The sequence below is a fragment of the Opisthorchis viverrini genome, assembly GCF_000715545.1.
Source record: "Opisthorchis viverrini unplaced genomic scaffold opera_v5_130, whole genome shotgun sequence".
Lineage (NCBI taxonomy): Eukaryota > Metazoa > Platyhelminthes > Trematoda > Opisthorchiida > Opisthorchiidae > Opisthorchis > Opisthorchis viverrini.
The window spans coordinates 1,376,962-1,381,212 of NW_008751788.1; the positions used below are offsets into that span (position 1 = coordinate 1,376,962).

A 4,251-nucleotide genomic window follows, 5' to 3' on the forward strand; every position below is an offset into this window, starting at 1 on the left:
TCAGATCTCGTCTTGATGCCGGACCGGCAAGCGTCCCGAATTCTTGGCCAGTCTCGTGCGGGCTAGGCTTATCGGCGGTAGACGCGCCTGAAGACGTGTGGTATAGCGGGATCCGTGTGGATTCCTGCCTAACTCCGTTTGTGAACTTGGTGCGGATATTCTCTAATCGAGTCTGCCATTCAGCTCGGAATCCATCGGAAACGTTTCTGGGCACACTTGTTCGCCGTAGTATGTTTCTGACAAAACGTACCCACAACTGTGCGCACACATCCGCGGATCAGCTTTACACGTATGCTCACTCAAGCCTCGTGAGATTCCACTTAAAAAGTGACTGTCAAGTGTTGAAATAGGATGACAAAATCCATCTCACGTTTTTTCCTGCCGTTTTTCAGCCTGACTGGCAAGCAACATATCTTCTTGGTTGTATTGCGTCTTAGAAACGCTGTTAATATGAGGGAGGATTCTCTCTTCGAAAGGAAGTCTCAGAACATCGGAGGAACAGCCAACATCCTTTTCCCTATCTTGTTTCGCCGTTTCAACCCACCGTTTAGCCTTCTACTCTTGTAAAACGACGTCCAGTTCCCGCCTGCTCCCGTCAAATTTAACCACCGTGTTTATCAACCAGCACCAAGGAAGCGAGTATACTTTTGTTTTCGTTCAACTTACAAGCCTAAATTCGTTGGCCTTTCGTAGTGACCAGGTTATTCGTGTTTTATGAGCAATTTGCCGTCCAGCTGGTTAAATTTAAGCGAAAGTTCATTGGGTTGCTGCAGTGATTCACCTGATCAGGCGTGCACTGTGGCTCAACTTAGATCCGTAAGTCCTTATGCGCTCAGGAATGTGATAACCGGATGGTCCGAAGATTATCGAGCACACAACCAATTATTCTGTAGTCTGTCGCCTGGACAATTATTGTCTCATATGTTGAAATATAATTGAGAATCGTCCAGCTGTAGCACTCTTTCGTTGCCTAACTGCCATGCCACCCGAAGGTTGCAAGAGGGCTGGGATACTGCCAGGTTGCCCAAGCCTAGACAGAAGAAGTCGAGAGGCAGAGGTCGGATTCGAACCACGGACCTTCCGGTCAGTAAATTCGCGCTCTAACCACTTGGGCACTCTCGCCCCCAATCTCATATGTCCAAATGGAGTGGTATCGCACAAGCAGGCTCTGGCCACTCGGCTGATAAGGTGCATCAGATTGTCGGTCGTGTTTTTATAGTCACTAGACGGACACGCTATATGCTGTGTGCCGCAGTTCCAACTAAGACGCAGGGCTTCCATAGATCAACTCTGGAAGCAGATACTACTTACTTCCAATAAGTCATATATGTGCTACACTAATGCTTGTACTGGAAATCGAAAAAAGTCTGCTGCCGTCGAAAAACCTGTTAGAGGTTGAGGCAACTCGACAGATTCTTTGTGCGAATATGGTGTCGCAACTTTCCGGATAGCATCAAGAGTGTTCTAGGAACAACTGAGTTTATGCATAGCAGGTACAGCTTTTTAAGGGTATTCACACTGCCAACCAGTTAGGCGATCAACTACTAACCGGCAGGTTGGGAGTTTCGTGATGATCCCAACTGAGGACGAAGCTTTCCGCCGTAGGCTAGTCAAACTTTCAAGGGAGTTACCAAATAGCTTTCCTTATGATGACCGTGTAAGATCATTCGCTATTAGTAGGAGGAAGAGGGCCTTCGCTGCGGAGCTATTTACTAGAAAATGTCAACTGACCAGTTACAGACTATTGGACAAGGAGACAAAATTCTCATATGCATCTTGTTTACAAAAACTGAATATCCGTCTTCTCTTGGACGCGTCTTCCTGAACTTTTCTGGATATTCATTGACTGTTACTCTGTTGCAAGCAAACACTACGGAGCGACTCCACAAATTACGTAATGGGTGTTACTTTTCCAGAGACGCAAAGCGGATTTACGAGGGAACCTACTACTCGCATGCCTCCTCATCAGTATTATCACCGTTACACTTGTACCCTAAATATTTTATCGATTAGATGCAACGTGTACGTTCACCTATTCACATGAAGTGAGTTAATATCTGACTGAGTTACTTGGATGCATTTGTGGATAAACACTTTTCCCGAGCAATAGAATTGAAGTTGCCATTGTTTCTCGAGAAATATACTCATTCGCAAATCAATTTGGTTTGCACGAGAGACTCGACTGAATCTCCCGTTTATGCTATTCTACAACTGAATGTGCTGCACACAGGTCGCCTCGTGTTTCAGTTGGCACGATATTCGAGACACCGTAGTACATTTTCACAAAGAAAACTACTCACAAGGTTGCTGAAAACTCTTCGACAGCTCACGTCGGGCTAATCAGGTAGGCGCAGTCCCCAAGAAGGGCGAAACCAGTCGTGAGCTGTCGAAGAGTTTCCAGCAACCTTGTGAGTAGTTTTCTTTGCTATTGCTTCCTTTTTATCACATCGCTCTAACTGCCCAATTCGGAGTAAACTGATTTAAACGTTCCTGTTGCCTATACTGGCCTGTATTTGGACACGTTACATTGTTGCCTGATTATTATATTTTTTCTGAAGCAAACTGGGAATATCCCCAATCCTCGGCTGGAAATACTAGAAGAAGCAAGAAAAGTTAGCACGAAATTGGTAAGTTACCGTTTTATGATTCAGCACTACTTTGAGAATTAGGAGCACTTAGACGTAAAGAAAGTTCGTTGGGAGAGAGAGAGAGAGAGAGAGTAAGTGGCACGCCAGATGCGTTTGAAGTACGACAGCGCAAAGCACCAGCTGATCCGCGTCTCCTTAGGCCACAAAAGGACCACTTGATGTAGGCTGAAAGTTAGCATATCCGTCAACAAAAAACAGATGTCCTCTTCTGAGTGAGAGTGATTCTACTACTCCCTCCTAACACACAGTTTCTGGATCACTTGAAAGATATTCTTCTATGAATCCCAACCCTCACAAACAGGGCTACTAGAAAGGTCAATTTTCGGCCCCGGATCTAGTTTACTCTCACAAGTCCGTTTGGGTCCAAACCCCACCAATAATAGACCGAATTTTTCTGTCTTTGCCCTTCCTATACTTGACCGAGCGTACGTTTAACTAGAGATTGTCAGACTCAGTTTGCATGATTGGTACAAAAACCGCTGTGCGTTTCCGTGTTGGTCTGTAGGAAGCGATTCGTTTTCTAACCTGTGGAGATGACATACTGATAAGCCCAGTCACCACCTACACTAATTATTCTGTTCCATCCGATTTCATTCGCTTTTACCCATGTGAATCAGTTTAAAGGTGCTCCTGCGCTGCGTTTCTGTGCTCAGTGACCAATTTTTCAAAGGAAAAAACCTACTGTGTAGGCTGGAAAATAGTACCACTAAAACACCAGTCCAGTGTTGCACACTGTAACTCACACCTCCGTTCGAACGACTGTCAGGTGACCTGGTATTGTGTGAAACACAACTTATTTTACGGCATTTTCGACAACTAGCTAGCGTCGTTAAAGGAGTACCAGTGTGAGGAAGAAAGTTCTTCCGCCCCCCAGTTGTTTATTAGTAAACACCAACTAAACGGTTACAAACTACTGGACAGGAAAATAAACCTCTCACGTGCACCTTTTTTTAAATTAAACGTCCACACGCGTCTTGAACTTTCGTGGATATTCACTGACTATCGCGCAATTGTAAAGAAACGCTGAAAAACAATTCCACAGGTCAAGTGATAAACTCCACCTTCCACTGGACGCGAGTCGAAGTCACGGGAAACCACATATTACTCATACGCCCCATCCACCGTACCAGTGTGGCAGTAGGCTTCAAAAAAAAGAAAAGAAGCTTGAGATTCACAGGTTTGTGTTTTCTGATATCTGAAACTGGTCTATAGCCCGTAGAAGACCCGGATATGCGCTCACTGATACTGAAATGAGTGGATTGTTTTGGCCAAAACGGTGCGTAAAGATACAAGAACTACTGGAGAACGGTCATCAAGCAAATAAACCTATTATCGCTACCGCGCTAGATTTAACTGACAGGGTTACTTATTGTCTGGTAGTTATATCTGACCGTAGCATGAATAACGCCAGATAAGCAAGCATACACACCGCTCCAAAACGTCCCTGATAAATAGTCAGCCCTATGCGGCCAGGAGAACTGAAAACCCTTGGATCGGTTCTGTTGTACTCATTATAACAAAGTGATGATAACTCAAGAGTAGATAAAGACACATTTCAGCTGGACTATACATTCTGATACAATCGTGATACAGTCAATTAAAG

At 44.7% G+C, this 4,251-nt stretch overlaps 1 protein-coding gene across 1 annotated transcript in view; it reads left to right on the forward strand.

Moving 5' to 3' along the window:
* Positions 1 to 2,626, forward strand: part of T265_14025 (hypothetical protein) — a gene marked incomplete at both ends in the record, with an annotated part of 26,169 nt that extends 23,543 nt beyond the window's left edge. Inside the window, one exon of the mRNA XM_009171664.1 lies at positions 2,559 to 2,626. Coding sequence (XP_009169928.1) covers positions 2,559 to 2,624 — 66 coding nt within the window. The remainder of the gene's footprint in view (positions 1 to 2,558) is intronic.
* Positions 2,627 to 4,251: the final 1,625 nt, after the last annotated feature.